General features: G+C 57.2%; 1 protein-coding gene across 1 annotated transcript; it reads left to right on the top strand.

Moving 5' to 3' along the window:
- Window positions 1–5,631: 5,631 nt before the first annotated feature.
- On the top strand, window positions 5,632–18,535 carry PRAG1 (PEAK1 related, kinase-activating pseudokinase 1). Its single transcript, XM_088531512.1, has 5 exons — window positions 5,632–5,962; window positions 6,320–7,539; window positions 13,122–13,279; window positions 14,960–15,690; window positions 17,496–18,535. Exons 1-5 carry the CDS (start codon window positions 5,705–5,707, stop codon window positions 18,498–18,500), a joined length of 3,372 nt encoding a protein of 1,123 aa, XP_088387638.1. The 5' UTR covers window positions 5,632–5,704; the 3' UTR covers window positions 18,501–18,535.
- The last annotated feature ends 220 nt before the right edge of the window (window positions 18,536–18,755 follow it).

Below are 18,755 nucleotides of genomic sequence, written 5' to 3'. Positions count from 1 at the left end.
CTGAAATGCATCCTGGAGGCAGGAGGGGGGGAGGTGGGCATGCATGCAAGAGTCTTTGAAAAGAGCTTATTAATGCACGGAGACATCTCGGTGTCTACGAGAGGCCCTGAATGGCAGCTCTTTGCTGTTGCTTTTTTTCCCCTCTGCACTCATAAAAAGCTGCAGTTTGGGGTTATTTACAGGTCCAATGCCCCATCCCCGCCGCCTCTGGGAGGCCGCAAGGCGGGCGGGCGGCAAGTCTTTTCTTGACGCGCTCATAATTAAATTAAAAAGAGGGTGTGGGGGGAAGATGAAGGGAGCAAGCGCCTCCGTGGGCCCTGGGTGCTGCTGCAGCCGCCTCTGCAGCAAAACTGCGCCAGCGGCACCGGCGGAGGGGGTTGGCTCATCCAAGCATCAAGCCCAGTTCATCCTTGGGGTGTCTGCTTGGGAGTGGGGGGCGAGGCCAACTCTATGTGGCATCTGCTGCTCCCCTCAGGTTTGTCCCCGCTTTGCAAGTCCCGGAGGCTCCTGTGGGGTCCCTCGGATGTCTTTTCTGGAGAGGAAGCATTATTTTGCTTGGGGATGCATGATTCAGCCTCTTCTTTTGCCTGGAAAGTCCATTGCATCACCCAAGCTTTGCTTGGAAGGGGCTGTCCGGAGCCATCACTCTCCTGTCAGACTCACCAGGTGCCTCCTGGATGCCACCAGGACAGGAGCCAAGGGTCTGCACTGGTGGGGTGGGAAGCACCCCCCTGACAGCTCCTTGGAGGTGGTGGCGGGGACGAGAGTGGCCAGACCTGGCATAAGGCTCCCGTCTAGACACCCTGCTCCATCCCTGCTACCTCTTTGCTCTAGATGCCCCCATGGTGCTGGGGGCACCATGATCTTCCTCTCTTTGGATGCCAAGCACCAAGCCAATGGCTCCGCATTTCGACACTCTCAGTATGAGCCCAAATTTCCTTCTCCTGAACCTCAAGCATGCGGTTCCAGAGGGGAGGCCATGTCTACCCTACTACCACCCTCCCTGCCCCAGCTTGCTGGCCACAGCCATGCCCTTCATCTTGCATTGCTGCCTGTCACCCCGCTTGCACCACCAGAGAAAAGCGCCGCTTTGCCTCGGCCAGAAACACTTTCCTTGCAGAGAAAAAAAAAGCCAGCTCCAGGCTTTTCACTTGAAGAGAAAGAGAGAGGAGAATAGACTTGAAAGCAAATTCCTGTGTGTGTTTTTTTTTTCTTTTCACTTTGGGTGAGAGCTTTTCCCACGCTCTGCTGGAAGGAGTGCAAGGAGCAAACCTTCCCCGGTGCCTGCAAGCAGCAAGGGAAGGCAACGGAGAAGCTGGTCCCGCTGGGGAGCTGCAAGAAACAGTGGGTCCTGCTGTGCCTCCTGCCTGCGGCTCCTGTGCTTGCGGCCTTTCCAGATGCCTCCGGGCCACATCTTTTGGAGGCTCCGCTCGGAGCATCCAGCGTGCTGTGCTTTGCAAAGACATTCTGCAAGAAGCGCCCGGAGGCTGCTGCGTTGCCCGTTGCTGGTGCTGGTGAGAAACACGGCTCCCCAGCTGCCCTGGCCTTTGGACTTGCTGGCGGAGAGCCACACTGAGAGTGAGCGCCGTGGCCCCTATCAGCCCCTGCAATCTCCCTTTGTTTGCCCTCCAGTGCTCTGCACCTGCACGCGGCTACGCGGCTGCGGGCCCGTCCCTCTGCCAGCTCCTGGGCAGCTGAGGGTCCGGGCAGCAAGGCGATGTTGGGGCAAGGATGGGTGGGTCTTATTCCTTCTCACTGCCTTTCTTTGTTGCTGTTTTGGGGGTCTTCTTTTAGCAATCCCACTGACACCGCCTGCTCTGCCATCTGTGAGGATCGTGTGGCACGAGAAGAAGACATAGGCCCTGGCCGGGGAAGTGTGGCCATAGACATCTTCCTCCTGCACCCACTGGGTATTGCCTTGCTTGGGCTGCTCATTGGGACCTGCTCCCCATGGGATGTGCATTCCTGGCGCCAGCGGGCTCCACCGGTACCACCAGGGCCACCATGGGCAGGGCTGGATGGACGATGCAGGAAGGGAAATGCAAGCCCCACCAGCCCAGGGTAGACAGGTCCCCGTCCCTGTCCCTGCAGGGACCTCCTGTAGGCATCAGGCTTTAGGTCTTCGGATGTTAGCTCGAGCGTGTCACGTATCCAGGAGGCACTGTAGCAGCCTGGCCACCGCTCCGGGCTGGCGTGTCCTCCTTGGAGCAGCTATAAGGAAGAGATGGGATGATGCCACTTCACTTTCTGCATTTGGGCAAAGCCCCTTCTGTGCAATGCTCTTCTGCTTGCGCTTTTGTAGCCCTTTCTCCCACCCAAGGGGAGAGGAGGCCAGAGCAGCTGTGGGCGTCCCCAGCCCCGGCGTACAAAGCCCACTTGTTGCCCGCGCTGTCATATGTCCCCGCGCCCCCCTTCCTCCCCCTGCGCAGCCCAGCCACCGTCGCTCCATCCCGCAAGCACAAGACGAGTATTCCTCAAAAGCGCTATTATCTTGTGATTTCTTAACGGCCACTGTTGCTCTTGGGCACGGGGGGCCCAGCTGCCCCTTTGGATGCAGTCCCCATGCCGTGAAGGAGCAGTGCCTGGTGCTGAGCAGCCCCGAGGAGGGGGCTGCGCTGCTGGCTTTGGCCCTCGGCCTGGTCACACAAGGTCAGACATGTCTGCATCCCTGCAGGGACCTCTTGTCCTACAAGGATTTCCTGTAGGCATCAGGCTTGGGGTCTCCACATGTTGACAAGGAGGTAGCTCTGGCGCAAGGTGGTTTGGAGACCACCTTATTCTTTGACTCTTTGTGTCCATGCTTTTAACTCACTCTTGCCCTTGCTTTGGGTTGCTGGGACCTGCTGGGTGGGACTTAAATGACCTTAATGTTATTTAAATGATGCAACAAATGAGGAGCTATCTGGTGGCTAAGGGTGTTCACAACTAGCCCAAGTGGCTAAAAGATGTCCTTGATCCAAGGTTTGAACCTTTCTTGAACCTTTGTCTGGTTTGTGAGAATAGGAGGTTGTGCTATTTCCCACACAAGTCTCTGGACCTAAAAACGATGGTTCTACTAGGAAAAAAAAAGACTTTTTTCTTTATTCTGAATCCCAAAACCTTTGGCATGGGAAAGACCTTTCCACCCGGAACAATTCAAGGCTGCAATCGGAGATGCCCAACAAGACCTTGCTCCAGGTTTCAGTGTCAGCGCTGGGAAGCGCAGCGTGCTCCAAAATTACCTGCCCGTGGAGACCGACCTCAGCCACCGCGGTGGAAACTGGCTCCTTCCACCTCGAGCTTACTTTAAGGCAGGGGAAATGCAGGGAAATTCCGGGATTATGGTTTTCCCCCCCCACGACCTCCGCCCGTGTTGCTCTGAGAGTGCGTGAGGGAAGGCGTTTCCGAGGGCTCGGGTGCTGGGCTGCACTGGAACCCAATAAATAAATAAATAAAAGATAAAAAGAGTAATAAAAGAATAATAATGAAAGAAAGACAGAAAGAAAGAAAAAGGGAAACCAAAACAGCAAACAAAAAGAAAGCGGCGAGGCGGTCGCGGGCGAGCCGCGGAGCAGGCGCGCCCGCACGTTTCCCGGGCGCGGAGCGAGGTGAGCGAATTTCGCCGCGTTTCTCCCCATTTCGGCGGGGCGCGGGGCGGGGGGGGACTTTTTTGCCGATTCTCGGTGGAGCAGCGCGGGGGAGGCGCCGGGTAAGGGGCGGCAAATCGAAATGAAAGAAAATAAAAAATCCGCCTCCCCCACGCCGGAGTTTGCCGGCTGCCGAGAGGCGGGTTTTTATTACAAATTATATTTTTAAAAAATCCTTTTTTTTTTGGCTTTGTTTTGTGGGGCGGGTCGGGGGGCCGGTCCGGGGCGGTCCGGGGCGGGGCGGCCGCTCGCCCCCAGCCCGCGCGGGGCCCCCGCTCGCCACTCGCCCGGCGGCGGCGGGAGGAGGAGGCGGCGCCGGCACCGGCACCGGCACCGCAGCAGGAGGCCGGTGAGCAGCACCGGGGCGGGAGGGAGGGAGGAAGGGACAAAGCCGGGCCCGGTGCCGGTGCTACCGAGCACATGGCCCCAAACTTTTCCCGGCCCCCAGGGGATGCCCGGAGGCCCCGGCTCTTTTTCTTCCCTTTTTCTCTTCAATTATTTTTTTTTCCTCCTCCACCGGAGCATCCTCGCGCCGTCCCTTGCGCAGAAACGCGATATCAGATGTGGCGACGTATAGTCCCCATACCTCAGCCCAGGGGATGGCCGCTCCGCTTGCCGGCCCAGCATCACCTGCGGGGAGGTCTGGCCCCCGAGAAAGCTGCGAGGAGGGAAATCCCAGTCTGGGGAGGGAAAAGAAAAAAAAAAAAAAAAAAAAAAAAAAAAGAAAAGGAGCTGACAGCGCTGGTAATGAAATCAAAAACGAAGATTTGATTTTTTTTTTTCCTCTGGCTCTGCTCCTTGCTTCCCTCCCTTTGATTTGCCTCTTTGCCGGGTCTTGTCGGGATTCACATCAAACTCCGGGTGAGCTGCCGCCAGGGCGAACTTCCCAGCTTTCATCCTGGGATTAAGCCTCCCTGTACCGTAATGCTTTATTATTATTATTATTATTATTATTATTATTATTATTATTATTATTATTATTATTATACTTTTTACCTATTATTTATTTATTTATTTTTTAATTTTTTATTTTCCAGTCAGGTTGGTAATATGAATAACCAGACACGCAGATCATCCCTGCTGGCAAAGTGGATGGTCCGAGTCCAAGAGCAGTCCCCCAGCTGGTTAAGGACCGCATGCTGAGAATTATAATACGAGAATAGTACATATTTTTCAAAAAGCCTCTTTCCCTGCAAATAATCATCTTGAGGAAGTACTGGTGTACGTCCAAGTGTGCTTTGCTCTCCTTTAGCTGATCTGCGGCCTGGAAAATCCATGGGAAATACCTTTCCAAAAGGTCTCGCGTGTGATGTTTGAGGTCATATGATGAGTTTACTTTGGCTCGTGTCGGTGTCCGTTGGGTTGGGACATGAGGACCTAAAGGAGGTCACCACCTTTCGGCAGGACTTCACAGAGGGAACTGGTGTGCTAAATTTTTCCCGCTCTAGTTGTGTTGGCCTTTCCGAAGCTGACGAGTTTTTGTGGGAGCCGTTGTCCAAAGCATCCCCAAGGCTGCTAGCTCAGAGGAGCTTCTGGCCATGCACGTCGGGGTGGGGGTTGGATGGACAGGAATGCAGGAATGTCTTGTTCCTGGGGCATTTCCTTCTGGAGGAGGGTGATGGGAAGGGATCCGTGCCTGCAAGCGAGACAAGCGCTTTTGCTCCTGGCAGACAATGCAGCGTTTCAGGGAGCTGATGCCAGGGGCATTTTCTTGGGAGGAGCCGTTTCCAAGACCTCTTTCCCTTCACCCTTTGTCCAAACCTTGCATGAGGCTGGATATGACTGGGAATTAGAGGGAGCAGGGAATTAAGTCACCTAGGAATGATACTCGCTTGATGTCTTCTTGGTTACTGAGTCAGGCTTAGAAGCTGAGGCTTTATAAGCGATTTTTTTAAGGCTTTAGTGAAGCCGCAACAGCAGAGCAAGTGTAGTATCTCCCCATCTTTGCCTGCGGCTGAATTAACTGGACCCTCTGTGCTTTCCCAGGTGAGGAGGCCGCCTCCTGGGCCACCCGGTGCAAGATGAGCAGCAGCGGGCGGTGCCGAGAGCTCTCAGCCTGAGGCGGGAGGGCTTCGAAGATGTCCGCATGCAGCGACTTCGTGGAACACGTCTGGAAGCCCGGCTCCTGCAAGAACTGCTTCAATCCCAAGAGCTCCCACCATCCGCGCACGGGACCTGCTGCCAGCGCGGATGGGGCCAGGCCCCAGGGCCCCGTGCCGAACGATGAAGGCGTAGCCACCTCTGCCTTCTCCAAGCCGACCATCGCCGTGAAGCCGACCATGATAAGCTCGGATGTTTCGGACACGTGGGCGGATGTGAACGCAGACCTGGCGCAGGTAATGATTAATCCAGGGAGCGGTGGTGGCTGCCGCACGGCTTCCCCACACTCGCCGCTAGTGGGGAGCACTGGGGATGCATGTTGGAGAAGTTCCCTTCCCACTGTTAGTCCTCCTGGTCTTGTCTCAGGCAGCTTCCCAAGGCGGTTTTGGTTGAATGAGGCGGTGCCCGTGGGGCACCTGGGTGCCAGAAGGTTTGGAGCCGCTTGCAGCGAGGTTCATTGCATCTGTGATTAGCTTCCTGTCCGGGTGGGAACACGCGGGGCAACAGGGGGATGGTTTGTGTGGAACATGTGCTTTGCTCCTCCTTTGCTTTTATGTACGTCCTGATGGACTCGTCTCTTGGGGCCCATGCAGGTCAGCTGGGTGCCGGGCAAGCACCTCCTCCTGAAAGCAGGGGATGCGCAGCGGATCTGCCTCGACGGCTTCGGCGGCACACGGGCGCCCTTCGCCCGCCGCGCGCCCCGCGACCCGGCCCGCACGCCCTGCTGCCCGCCGAGCTACTCCGTCGTGGGCCTGCGCAGCCTCGTGTTCGTCGGCGAGGCGGGCGGGCAGGAGGAGCGCGCCGAGCGCGCGGCCGGCCCCAACGTGCCCAGGCCGAGCGGGCGGGCGGCCAAGTTGGGTGACCGAGGAGACCTTCTCCCCTGTGCTGCCGGCCCTGACAGGAGGAGGCTGGACCTGGAGCTCAGCAGCAGTCCCCAAACTGAGGGCCTGGGTGCTGCCCTGGTGGAGCCGCCCCGCGGCGACCCCATCTACGCTGAGAGCAGTAAGAGGAGGAAGGCGCAGGCGAAGGGCCCGGGTGGGCGTGCGGCGGCCCGCAGGGAGGGCGCCGAGCGGGAGCACCACGACGTGGGCGGGCAGGTGGCGGCCAGGATCACCGTCATGGCGGCGCACACTGAAGACGAGCACAGGACCATCTTCCTCAGCAGCCCGGACTCGGCCGTGGGTGTGCAGTGGCCCTGCGTGAGCCCCGCTTCCCATGGCGACTTCGGGAGCTCCTCGCCCGCCTTGGAGCCCACAGAGACCTTGCAAGCACCCGGCAGCGACAGCGGCCCACGGCTCCACCTGGCAGTGCCCGCCAAGGCCGAGGGCCCGGCCATTCCCCCGAAGATGTCCAAAAGCAGCCAGCCAGGCGGCGAGCGGACGCGGGCGCCCCTGGACAGCGCCGTGGTGGCACGGTTTGGCGATGGCAATAGCCACGACGGGAGCGGCACTCAGTTGATGCTGCAGAGCCATACGGACATGGGGGCCTGTGGAACATCTCCTCCTCCGTGCGCCCACGTCCCTGCAGAGGAGCCCAGCAGAGGCTCGACCGGCGAGAGGAGGCCAAAATCCTATGCAGCAGCATGGAGCAAGCAGTGCCGGATAGAGGAAGAGGAGGAGGAGGAGCGGCTGGCAACCCCTCCGCGGGCAGGGAGAGTGGGGGAGCGGAGCGCGGGCGCCCACCTTGCCGATGACTGCCCGATGCCGGAGAGCCGGACTGGGATCAGCAAGTCTTCTTCTTTCTCCTTTGATTTCCCTAAGGACAAAGGCGACTTTGCACCGCCACCACCGCCGCCACCGAAAAAGCAGTCCAGGTAGGGCCGGGCGCGCACCGGCGTCTGCTCAGCATGTGCAGGCACTGTGCTTGTTGCATGGGTACACTGCGCAGGAGACACTTCTCCTCCCTTTCTGTCTAGTGATGGGTTTTTTGGGGTAGGGGAGGTGCAAAACCACTGTCCTTGCATGCCAGGTCTTTCCAAGTCCCAGCCCAGGTGCTGGCGAGGATGGTGAAAGCCCTTCAGAGCCTTTGGTGTCTACACTTGCATGCTCATGAGAGGAAAAAAAAGAAAAAAATCAGGTAAAACAGAGGGAACGAGATGATTTCCTCTGCACTCAACCGATGCTTTGGGCTGTCTGATCGCTGGGTGGGGGATGATCCCGCAGGCTGCGCATGTCCGGCATTTGCTTCACCGAGTACTTGAGGTTTGTGCTACGGATCTGGCTCCTGCAGCAGATCTGCCTCCAGCCTCTCCGTTTGGAGGTTGTGAGGAGGAGGGAAGGGTGTCGGAAAGAAAACGCGCTCTGGGGAACTCCTTGCTCATGCTGACATGTGTAGGCATCAACGTCCTCTAGCAAAGTTGCTTTGGTCCGTCCCCGGCTTTCTTTCTGCACTGAGTTTTCAATGGCTAGTGTTTTAAATCAGTTAAGCAGTGAGCAGAGATTTCTCAAGAGAAGGGAAGGGATGTACAAGAGACTTCAGCTTGGTTGGTAGCGCTGGGCCTGGAGAGTGGTGGCACTCCAACTCAGCAGGGGATGTCCCTGCTGCATCCTCCATGGGCACTTCCTTCTGCTCCAGAAGAAGGAGCCATAAGCACTTTCTCTGGATCGGGGGCAAGGATTCCTTCCCCGGCAGTGCTTGGAGTCCCTTTTCCAGTCACGGTAGTTATAACTCGTGAGGTGGCAGCGGGGGCAGGAAGCTGCCCATGCCTTGTGGCATCTCTTTGGCCACACCGGCAGTGCCCCGGGTCAAGCGGGCGCCCAGTGGTCGCCTCCCACGTGCAGCTTGATCCCTGCGGAAGTGTCTCCTGGGAAGGGCTGTGTCGGGCTGCCCGGAGACCGATGGGGCCGTGCCAGCCACCACGGTAGCCAACCACCACCGTCGCCGTTGCTTCTGAGTCATCCCGAAAGCATTCCCGCGGCGCAGAGCCTCCGCCAAGGAGGGGAGGGGAGCTGAGGTCGGGGGAGGCGTGACGCCCGCGACCAGGATCTCCGGAGGAGCCGCGGCGCACGCCGGCTGGTGCAGGTGGGTGCCGGCCGCTCTGCGCGCCCCGCTGCAGGCGCTGGGCTGCGCCATGGGCGCCTCCGCCAGCGGCGCCGAGCCGGTCCGGGCGGTCGGCGTGCTTGCCTTGGGCTCCGGCTGCGCTCCGCTCCTGCGAGCGTGTTGGTGCAGGGGCCAGGGCGTTGCTGCCTGCGCGTGGCGGTGGAAGGTGCTCCCTGCGTGCGGTGCCGTTGCCTCCGCCGAAGGAGCGTTGCGTTACCTCGCTGCTGCCGCCCAGGCGTGGGGATGTTCCTTGCTGAAGGGACATCTCTTTTGGTCTTCTTGGGCTGCAGCCGAATGCCCTAGGAAGAGAGGAGATCTTATGTGGGAAGATGCCTTTGAGATGGTCACCTCTTCTCCACCTGGGTCGTCCATGCCCATGTGCTTGTCCCTGCTGCGGGAACCACTACGGGTTCTTCAGGATGTTACACATCAGGGAGGGTTTAGCTCAGCTGCAGGAAGAGGGTCCAACCATGCTTTATTCCTCCTCTTGGATCTCAGGCTCTGGCAATATACTTGATTTCGTGGTGGAAAATGCAGCCTGCTCACTTGGCTTCCCCGATTAGATTTAAAGAAAGCTTGCATGCTGCGTCCAAACCGGTTTTGAAGCAGAGGAACAAAAAGCAAATGTGTAGTACATTAAGGCTTTTTTCTTCGTTTTGCGGGGAGAAAGCAGTGTAGTGGCGTAATCCCCGCCAGGCACGCAGGAAACGCTGGGTCGCTATCTCCCAGGTTGGCTGAAGGCGTGCCTGCAGACACCTCTCAGCGCCAGCGCACAAAGGCAGAACAATGGATCCGTGCCTGTTCCTCCCTATATAGAGACGTTTTGGATCTCTTCTTTCCCCCTGTGATTCTTTTTTTCCTGCTTGAGTGGAAGGTTATAGCTACTTTAGGTCTGCGTGGTCCGCAGTGAGGTGGAAAACGGGCTGAACGGTGGCTTCACCAGAGGAACAGGGTTGCAAAAGGCAATCAACGTTGCTGTTGGTGTTCTTCCAAGGCTGGAAAGGCAGTTGGGCAGGGGATGAACTAGGATCGCCAGGACTCGCATGTGCAACGGTGATTCGAAAGCGCTCCCCATGGGAAACGCTCTAGCATGGCCCTGGGTTGATAAGCTTTATGTCAGGAGGTGTCGCGATGGCAAAAGCAGCCTGGTTTCATGCTACAAACACAACGGGAAGGTCCCTGATTTTGACCCTCTTTGTGGCGGCATCATCTGTGGCTGACAGCAGGGATGTGCTGTTTGGTCCGGGACAAGCCAGATTTATTGTTATTGTCCAGATTCATTACTGTTATTATCCCAGAATATGATTATCTGGGATCCTTTTGGCACAGGGAGGAGAGGCTTCTGGCCAGAGCTGGGAGTGTGCTAGAATCACCATCTTTCCTTGATTCTGGGCTTCCCCCGCCAGCTGGGCGCGTGGGGGTAGGTGCAAACGGAAGCCTCAGACGCTGCAGGCTCCTCGTGCCGGTTTTAACTGCGGAGGAAGACACGGAAAGAAGTCGCAGCGGAGAGGGAGGGGGGAAGAAAGAGGTAATTATTCATGTTTCACGACAGACAAGCATCTGGCACAGCCGCGCTTCCTCTTGTGTAGTAATTACGCTCAGCCATGTGTTGTGTTTGACGCTGGGAGAGCGGCTGTAATTTATTCTGGCTCTTCCCTTTGTCGTGCACCAGCTCCGGGGCTTGATTTTGGAACTGGGCGGGAGGGAATCCCGCTTGCCTCGCGGCCGCGCTCATCCCAAAGTGAGCTTTGGGCTGCAGTGATTTGTTTTCCCTCCTGCACCTGTGTGATTTACAAAGCTCATTGCCTCTGCTGTCTGGCTGACCCCTGTCATTCCTCGTCACCCAAAGGTTTCTTTTCGGGGCACTTTTTTTCATTCTGAATGAAGAAAGTGGTTGCAATGAATGAAAAATGTGCAGTCCCCTTTCTCCAGGAGCGGGAATGGTCTGGGTGCTTCTGCCGTGCTGCGATGTCTAAGGGACCTTCCTGGCTTGCAGAGCATCCCCCGCTGACTGACAGCGTGTCCATGGACATGCTGGGGCTAAATCAAAGCTGGTGGAGCAACCCTGAAAAATGTACTTGGTTTCAGGGTCCACTCTACGCAGAGAAGTCAAAGTCAGCAGGTATTTTGGAAACCCCCAAGGCCAATGTTCTGTCTGGGTTAGGCCATTGAGGGAGAAACGGTGGAGGAGCCATAGTTTGGTGCCCATCTCCACCAAGAAGCGCAAGGTGCAGAGCAGCCGGCAGTGCTGGGCTCCTGGGGCTCCAGCACAGCACGAGACAGGACCACCATCTGCCCACAGACAGATATTAAACTGTCTGTCTTGGCAGGGAGGTGGGAAACACGAAGCCTTCTTCTGCCCTGGCGCAGGATGCAACGCAGAGCATTGCACATGGGCTGGTTCCCTTGGCAAAAAAAAACCCCAAACAGTGTTTCTGTGAGAGCACCGTTTTCAGCATTGATGCGGACTGTGGAAATTGAGTGGATAAGTCAGCTGGAGGAGAGCGCTGGGGATGGGAAAACGGGGAAGAGCGAATTGGAGGGGTGGCCTGGGCACGCTGGCGTCTTGCATGGAGGATGTTGACTAGCCAAAGGGATTTAAAACTTGCTGGAATAGTCCACGGAGGTGGAAATCCTGGCTGTGGAAGTTGTTGGATGGGGAGAGCTGCCTCCTCCAGCACGCGTTGCCTACGCGCTGTGACACGGTGGAGACGCCCGTGCTGCTTTTGGGGTCACCAGCTGCGCCCATGGTGCTGAGCGCAGCCTTTGCAGCTGGCAGGTGAACTAACCCCCGTGCCACCTCCTCACCAGCCTCGCCAGCAAATCCCCGCTGCAGCACCCAGGGCTCCAACCCGCGCACGAGGCCGTGGGGGCGCGGGGCAGCTCGCGGGCCCGGAGGGGGACGCGGAGCGGAGGTGCTTTCCCGTCGGCCCCGCTGCAACATCTGACGCGAGAGCAGGATGTCGTTGCGGCGGCTTCTCATTGCAGCCTGGGGCAGGAACTGGGTTTTCGCAGCAGCCAGGAGGAAACGCGGCTCGCCGGTGAGACGGGGCCGACGCGGAGGGAGAGGTGGGGCGCTTGTGGACCTTGGACCGCGCTGCTGGAGCAAAGTCTCGGCGCGGTCCCGGCTGCGCGGGGAAGGAAGCGGCCATCGGGCGCCGTTGCTTCGCGGGGCCGTGCCGAGGATGCGGGGGGAGGAAAGGGGCTTCAGAAGGTGCCTTTCCTGCAAGATCTCCTTCTCCCATGGGTGCCAGCGCGCCTTCGGTTCTTACCCAGGTGCGCCCGGGCTTTTTTTTTTTGCTTTTATTATCCAAGCTACTACAAGGTAAACCAGTCAGATAGTTACAGGCTAACAATATATTTGATAATGCATTAGGGAGAAAAAAAAAAGGAAGGAAGGAAGGATCTGAGCCCAGGAGGTGGTTATTTTCAGCATTAATGCTAACTGAGCTGAAAACCCCAATCTCTCTCTCTTTCTGTCTCCTTTTTCTTTTCTTTTTTTCTTCTTAAATGCGAATTATGTGGTGCATGTGGCGTTTTGCAAGTCGGCCCCAAGAGGCGACCAGCTTGCACGTGGCGGGCTCGCCACCAGTGCAAGACCCGTGTCTTGGCCACGCTATCCCTGACGCAATTGCTTTATTTCTTTTTAAGTGCGATATTCCATATTTCTGGTATTCCTGGAGCCAGGGCGGACGAGGAAACTCGAGTTTCTTCTGGCTCCTCAGCCCTTCTGCTCCCTGCGGGGCTTGGGGCGCTTTGTCTCCAGGTGGGGCCAAGCGCTGCTCTCTCCCTCCCGACCTTAAAACGAGAAGGGAAAACAGCCCTGCCTGCCTTTTGTTTGCCTTTCCTGGACGCCTGATTAGGAAATGCCGGATACCTTCCCGCCGGGGGAAGCTATGAAGCTATTTTTCTTTCTTTTTTTTTTTTTTTTTTTTTTGGTGCTCCACTAACCTATTTCATTCCTTTTATTTATTTATTTATTTATTTATTTCTCCTTTTTCCCTTTCCTCCCGGCAAAAGCAGCACGAGGGACGTGGCAGGCACCACATCAGCAGCTGTGTGCTTGGGCGCGCTCTTGTTTTCCCACAAGGGATCGGGGCTCTGGCACCCGGGCTCAGCTTGCAGGCCCTTCTGCAGAACAGGACGCTGTGCCCTTCTCCAGGGAGCTCTGCTGGGGGCAGTGGCCCAAGAAGCGCTGGCTGGGAAGGGAGGTAGCCCAGGACCTCGGGAAGGCGCTGGATGATGCTGGCTCCGTGCTTTCCTCCTCTGCTCGAGCGCTGCTGTTTGGTCACGGGGTGGTGGCAGTGTGTCCCCTGCTGCCCTGCACCTCAGCTCATCCCACTGTGCTCTCTGCAGGCATGCGCTGAAGATGGAGCCGGGCAGCACTGAGCTGGAGAGGGTCAGCAGCAGCTCCGCCGAGAGCCTCAGCCCACCCTTCCGGAGTGTCCACGTCAGCTTCACGGCCGGCTCCAGCGACAGCCTCGACTCGGACGCGCGGACCGGCAGCGATGGCGGTAAGCAGCGCGCTGGCCCCAAGGAAGTGGCTGCCCACATCCTGAGCGCCGCCATCGCGGCACCGTCCATGGAGCAGGACGGCTGCCCGCCCCAGCAGCCCTCCATCCATCCGCTGCTTCTGCCCTGCTGCTTCTCCATGTCCTGGTGGGGCCCTTGAGGGTGCCCTTGGGCGACAGAGCGCTTGAGCAGGTTGCCCGCAGAGGCTGGGATACCTCCATGCTTGGAGATGCTCCAAAGCTGTCTGGGCACCATCCTGGACAACCTTCTGCAGGTGACCCAAGGGGGTTGGACTAGATGATCTCCAGAGGGATTGTCCTTCCAACCTCTGGGATTCTGCAACATGACGGTATCAGTTAAGCCAGCATCATCTTTTTACTCCTCTTCTTCAGTTGGCCCGCGTCCAAAGCATTTGTCCTGTCATTTGTATAAAGCCTCCATGTGAGAGCACTTGTGTTTCACCTGCACGTGCTTTCTCCTGCATGCGCCTCACAGGCAGCAGGTAGCCTTGCTGTAGGAAGTCCTCCCCTGATTCGAGGTGTACCAGACAGAGTCTGGTGCTAGAGGTCACCTCTCCGTCTCCTTGCATTCACAGCTGTTTCTTGAAGGGGTAAAATCTGCCTTTGTTCCTTTAACTGAGATCTAAAAATATTTACGATGAAGTCACCTTTTTTGTAAGTGTAACTTAGGCATGCACCAACATGTCCAGCAGCTCAGCAAGCATTTCCTTGGCAAAAGCAACACCGCGCGGTGGAAGTGCTGTCTCTCCAAGAGCAACAATTATGTGTGGCAATAAAATCAAGAGCATGAGCTCTGCAAACTCACTTTTTTTCACTGCTAGGTGGGAATTTTTAGGTGAGACTGTGCCAAAAAGTTGTATGAGGCAGAGGAAAAACCTTGTGGTTGAGCCCCAGGCTCTGCAGTGAGCTCTGCAGCTGTAGAGCAGTTGATTGCTCCATGGTTGGGTATCCAATGGAGATGGAGCCACAGGCAGGCATTAGCAGAGCTTGCGTTGTGCCCAAAGCCATGTGCCAATGGCACACTGAGCCGCCTGGGGCTCAGCCATGTTGTGGAACCTCTGAGCAAAGAAATCCAAATATCCACTGATAGAGGATGGATGGCAGGACAAACTGGCCAAATCCAAGGCCTTCCTCTAGGATTTGGACTTTGCAAAGAAAAGAAAACCCGACAAGGTCAATGTCCTCCCTGGGCTGCTCTGCATGCAACACGAGCCACACTGCCCTCACCACGCCATGGTGCTGCTGAAATTCAGCTCCCACCCAGCTTTGTTTAAATGTTTGTTGTCCAACAGGAACGCTTCAATCTCACCACCTCACTAGCGACATCTGGAGTAAAATATTCACCCTCTCCCAGCTTTTTACTCTGCAGGTTTTGGGGAGAGGGAATTTTTTAGGTGGCCGCCATACATAACCTGCCTGGAAGACCTGCTGCGTTACATTGGATGAAGCACCTACCCCGCTGGGTGCAGTTTTGCGAGGATTAGTCAACGAGGTTCATGCTTTGGGTTTGGGTGTTACCTCCTTTGCTTCTTGTGGGCGAGACGGGCCGAGGGGCTTTGCTGGTGGGGCCAACTTGTGGTGGTGATGGCGATGCGTTCCCAGCCGTTGAGGACCATCTGTTCCCCTGCCCATTGCCCATTTCTCTGTGTTGTTGTCCCCTAGGACACTCGTCAGAGCCGAACCACTCGCCACCAGTGGCCGAGAGCCGAGCGTTTCCTCCCATGCCTTTTGCTGCTGACCCCTGTGAGGACAGTGCCCCCTCGGACCCCAGCCACCCGCCCCCGCTGCCCCAGAAGAAGACGGTGAGCAGGGCCTTGTCCTCCCCAGACGGCTTCTGCTGGGGACCGGCCTCTTCGGCAATAGTGGCCGGTGCGAGGCTGAACGTCAGCCACTCCGACAGCAACGTCTGCCTCCGCGAGGAGCCCCCCTTGGGCTACCCTGCGTGCCTGGGGGGGCCCCCCGGCGCTTTCTCCTCCTCTGAGTCTCTGGAGAGAGGCTCCAAAGGGAATGGCTCCTGGGACTCCGCCGCCAGCAGGAGCACGGGGAGCTGCATGCCCAGCCGAAACCACCAGGCCCTTTCCTCCTCGCAGCTCAGTGTCTCCAGCCAGGCGTCCTCGGGCTCCAGCCTCCAGCTCCACAACCTCCTCAGCAACATCGAGAGCAAGGAAGGGGTGTACGCCAAGCTGGGGGCCCTCTATGCCGAGTCAGTGCGGCGCCTGGTTGCTAAGTGCGAGGACTGCTTCATGCGGGAGCAGAAGAACGAGCTGCACTTCAGCGAGAACAACTGGTCGCTCTTCAAGCTGACGTGCAACAAGCCCTGCTGCGACTCAGGGGACGCCATCTACTACTGTGCCACCTGCTCCAAGGACCCCGCCACCACCTATGCCGTGAAGGTAAGTCAATGGCCATAGCATGCACAGGCTCATCCCCATCTCCGTCTGAGGATGAGGCCAAGAGCCACAGGGTCCAAGCCACACTGGGGGTCCGTAGTGGAGCTGGGATTGAGCCTCCAAGCTCCTTCTCCCGGTATCTCAGCATGTGGATGGGAATGAGAGCCAGGCGTAGGCAGTGGGAAGCACGATCAGCATAGGGTGGCCCGTTTTCTCAGTGCTTGTCCTTCTCGTAACTGAAGATTGGCAGGTAAAACCCCTGCCAAAATTGCCATTGTCCCCCCACCCCTTGCAGAAAGTCACTCTGGAGGAGCAGTTTTGCCTGCCAGTCTAATACTTACAGCTGTGGAGCAGTAGGGTCCCCAGTAGCCCCACCATTTTTCCCCAAATCTTTGCTCTCTACAGAAATATTATATTGAAAACGTGGAGGCTTTCACCTCTGGCAACGCAAGCTGATTAAAAGCTATGCTAAAGAGCAGGCTGTTTCCTTCTGCATGCCTTTTAAGGTCTGGCCCAGAAACCGTGTGAGTGCTTCTGTGATCTTGAAACCAGCCGCCTTAAGACATTGCAGATCTCAGTAAGAGAGTGCAAGGGCTGACTGTGAGGTGCTTCATGAGGTCAGGTCTGAAATGCTTTCCTGCTAGCGTGCAAAACCCATGTTTGAAATGGAATTTTTTGATGCACAAAGTCATCTCCCTTAAACTTAGCTCTCTTAAGCATCTGCAACCCGCGCCACGTGCGTCCCGCGGACGTGGAGCTCTTGGCCTCGGTGGCTGCGTGAATGCAGAGCCTTTAATTTCTACTTTGATTCAACCCCAGGGGCACCTCATTGCTGCTGGTTCCTTGGGTTATTTTCCAAGCCTAATATAAATTGCCAAGAAAGCATTGCCAGAGATGCATTAAGTGGGGACAAAAAGCCCTGCTGAGCTGATTCCACCAGTGCAAAACCCCAAGGGGATGTTTTAGCTAAGTGATAACTTCAAAGCCGTTAGATACTCCGAGCAGTAACTTTTTTTTGGTGTGTTGGACCTAAATCCACTCATCTGCTGTCTGCCCCAGCTCCCTGGAAATGCTCTTTCCGCCCCAAAAGTCCGCCGGGGGGGATACAGAAGCAGCCCCCTTCCTCCCTTCTTGCTTCCGTGTTGCAAACTTGGGGGGGAAATGGATTTTGTGCCCAATCTATCTCGCACGCATGCTGACCATGTGCTCCGGGCTCTGAAACCTTTTACGCCGAGCTGCAGCCCGCCACTGCTTCCTGCGGGGACGTGTAAATACATCGCTGAGTTAAAAAAGGGGAAAAAAGGGAATGCCAGAAGGTCCGTGAGTTAATGGGTACCTCTATAATAAACCTGGGTTTAGGTTTGATCAGTCTTTGATGGACTCATAATGCTAAAACACATAAAAAAAAAAAGATAAATTCATGTCGTGTGGGCTTGAGAGAAACTAGACCGTAAATGATTTTTTTTTTAAATCCCTTGAGTTTGCTGGACTCTCACATATTCCTGAGCCCATTGCAAATGCTCACTTTCTCCCTAGGGTTTTTTTTTTTTTCTCAACGTGCCAATTGGACAGAGTTTGCGGCCCTCTTTCCCTTAAGAAGAGAGGTGGTGGCAAAGGATGTGGAAGTAGTCCCAGGTCTCCAGATGAGACGAGGGTTTAGCCGGGTGGGATCAGAGGAGGGCTTGGGCGGGAAGGGAGCTCTGCAGATCCCTGTGCACCCCTTGCTCCACCCAGCGCCACCCTGCTCAGCTCTTGGGGCATCTCTGTCACTGACAGGCTCTGCTTGGCTTTGCTCTCCCCTCCTGCAGATCTGCAAAGCTCCGGAGTCGAAGGGAGCCACTTCGTACTGCAGTCCCGCGGTGCCCGTGCACTTCAACATCCAGCAGGACTGCGGGCACTTCGTGGCCTCCGTGCCCTCCAGCATGCTGCTGTCCTCGGGCGGCGGCGGCGGCGGCGAGCACAACCGCATCGTGGTCATCACGCGCGAGGTGCCCAGCCAGACCACGGCCGACTTCGTGAGGGACTCGGTGGCGCTGCACCAGGCCAAGCCTGAGCTCTACGAGCGCCGCGTCTGCTTCCTGCTGCTGCAGCTCTGCAACGGCCTGGAGCATCTCAAGGAGCACGGCGTCATCCACCGCGACCTGTGCCTGGAGAACCTCCTGCTGGTGCCCTGCAGGCCGCCCATGAGCTGCGCCAAAGCCAAAGACGACAAACACTTGCCCCGCCTCATCATCAGCAATTTCTTGAAAGCCAAACAGAAGCCAGGAGCTGGAGACTCCAAGCTGAAGAAGAGCCAGGCCCGGCTGGCCCCGGAGATTGTGTCGGCCTCTCAGTACAAGAAGTTTGACGAGTTCCAGACTGGCATCCTCATTTACGAGCTGCTGCACCAGCCCAACCCCTTTGAGGAGAAGGTGCACCTGCGCGAGCAGGACTACAGCCCCGAGGACCTGCCGGCGCTGCCCAGCCTCTCCATCTACTCGCGGGGGCTGCAGCAGCTCGCCCACCTACTCCTGGAGGCCGACCCCATCAAGCGTGCGCGCATCGCCGAGGCCAAGCGCATGCTGCAGTGCCTGCTCTGGGGGCCCCGCAAGGACCTCACGGAGCAGCCCCTCAAGCAGCATGATGAGGCGCTGCGCCAGGCGCTGCGCAACTGGCTGGACATGAAGCGCGCGCTGCTCATGATGAAGTTCGCCGAGCGCGCCGTGGACGCCGAGCGCAGCGTGGAGCTCGAGGACTGGCTCTGCTGCCAGTACCTGGCGGCCGCCGAGCCCGCCGCCCTGGCGCGCACCCTCAGGCTGCTGCAGCTGCTCTGACGCCGGCGTGGGGCGGGCGGGCAGTGCCTGGAACCTTGCCCCGTTTAGGGGGATAATTAATATTATTATTATTATTATTATTATTATATTTTGGGGGGGAAAGGTAAGTCTGCCGTCTAATAAACTCCTGCCTGCGTGTGTGTGCGTTTCTACTGAGCACCACGTCCTGGAGGTGATTCCTGCGCCTGGGGCCTTTGCTTTCTTCCCCTGCCCACTCCTGGCCTGGCAGCAAGGTCTGATCAGCACGGTGGGCAG

The sequence above is a fragment of the Tinamus guttatus genome, unplaced genomic scaffold (genome assembly GCF_059628265.1).
Source record: "Tinamus guttatus ecotype Peru unplaced genomic scaffold, ASM5962826v1 Tinamus_guttatus_pri_ptg000423l, whole genome shotgun sequence".
Lineage (NCBI taxonomy): Eukaryota > Metazoa > Chordata > Aves > Tinamiformes > Tinamidae > Tinamus > Tinamus guttatus.
This window is presented reverse-complemented; position numbering and strand designations above follow the sequence as displayed.

Coding starts and splice junctions, on each gene's coding strand:
- PRAG1 (XM_088531512.1), top strand. CDS start 5,705: ATGTCCGCATGCAGCGACTTCGTGGAACACGTCTGGAAGCCCGGCTCC. Junction 7,540..13,121: donor CCACCGAAAAAGCAGTCCAG/GTAGGGCCGGGC, acceptor TGCTCTCTGCAG/GCATGCGCTGAAGATGGAGC. Junction 15,691..17,495: donor CCACCACCTATGCCGTGAAG/GTAAGTCAATGG, acceptor CCCCTCCTGCAG/ATCTGCAAAGCTCCGGAGTC.